This window comes from Cebus imitator, unplaced genomic scaffold (genome assembly GCF_001604975.1).
Source record: "Cebus imitator isolate Cc_AM_T3 unplaced genomic scaffold, Cebus_imitator-1.0 Scaffold172, whole genome shotgun sequence".
NCBI lineage: Eukaryota > Metazoa > Chordata > Mammalia > Primates > Cebidae > Cebus > Cebus imitator.
In genome coordinates, this window is record NW_016107487.1 from 2,110,996 (window position 1) to 2,112,006 (window position 1,011).

Sequence of the window (1,011 nt, forward strand, 5' to 3'; positions counted from 1 at the left end):
CCCTCACTATCTCGCTCTCTCTTTTTTTTTTTTTTTTTTTTTTTGGTTTTTTTTTTTTTTTTTTCTATTTTATGTTAACTGTTTGTGGAATAGCATTTATCTAGCATAGATTTGTTCTGTTACATAACTTCCTATGTAAAACACTTTCTTATAAACTCTGGATAATATAAAATGCTGCTCTTAGTTTTCTAGATGATGATATTTATGATTGTATTTGAAGAACCTGTGTTACTATCACAGCAACTTTATAATTTAACTAGCTGTCAGATGATCAAAAGATATTGAATAAGTGACAGAACTAAATAAATGTAAAATACAGAGTGATGGTGAAGGCTATTAAAACTCTACCCCTTGCTTAAAGTTGTAGCTTCATCTAGTCTTTGTCAGATGACTTTGAACAATCTGGATTTTTATCTACATTTTTACAGAGATTATAAAATCAATATCAAACCACTACTTTAAAACTCTATTTCTCTGATTGGTGTAAAATGCCATTATAATCACAGTAGATGTCTAACAAGAAGATGTAAGGAATCTTTTTCCTTGTTTTGCTCTTACTGAGATTTTAATAAATTGCTGTAATTTTCCAGTGAACAAGTTCATCTACATCAAATGAATTTCAAGTCATGCATAAAAATCTAAAGAAGTTGTTTGTGATGTTATCATTAACTATACATGAGGCTAAGGATTCTAGTAATAATTCCAAACAGCAACTCACAGGATGGTCCTTCTGCATATTATTCCAGATCTTCTGTCTCATTTCAGAAACTGCTTCAGAATTCGTCTTTCCCAGTTTCATTATCACCTTGTCTACATGGCTTTTTGTGGCTTGCAAGAGATTTTCCATGGTGGGCCAAAGATCATTAGGTTTTGAAAGATCCAGAACGAGAACAAGAGAAAACATCCTAAAGAAATTAAAAACGTCTTTCAAAAAAGACTCAAAATAATTACCATTTTGAAACCCTAATGTACTGGAACTTATCAAAGAATAACTAAAATATACCTTAAGGA

General features: G+C 30.6%; 1 protein-coding gene across 3 annotated transcripts in view; it reads right to left on the bottom strand.

The window, feature by feature from the left end:
- Positions 1-1,011, bottom strand: part of DYNC2LI1 (dynein cytoplasmic 2 light intermediate chain 1) — a 57,790-nt gene that overhangs the window by 35,961 nt on the left and 20,818 nt on the right. For all 3 annotated transcript variants that reach the window (XM_037744408.1, XM_017544852.2, XM_017544854.2), the window contains exon 6: positions 719-905. In XM_037744408.1, the coding sequence (XP_037600336.1) occupies positions 719-905 (187 nt within the window). The remainder of the gene's footprint in view (positions 1-718; positions 906-1,011) is intronic.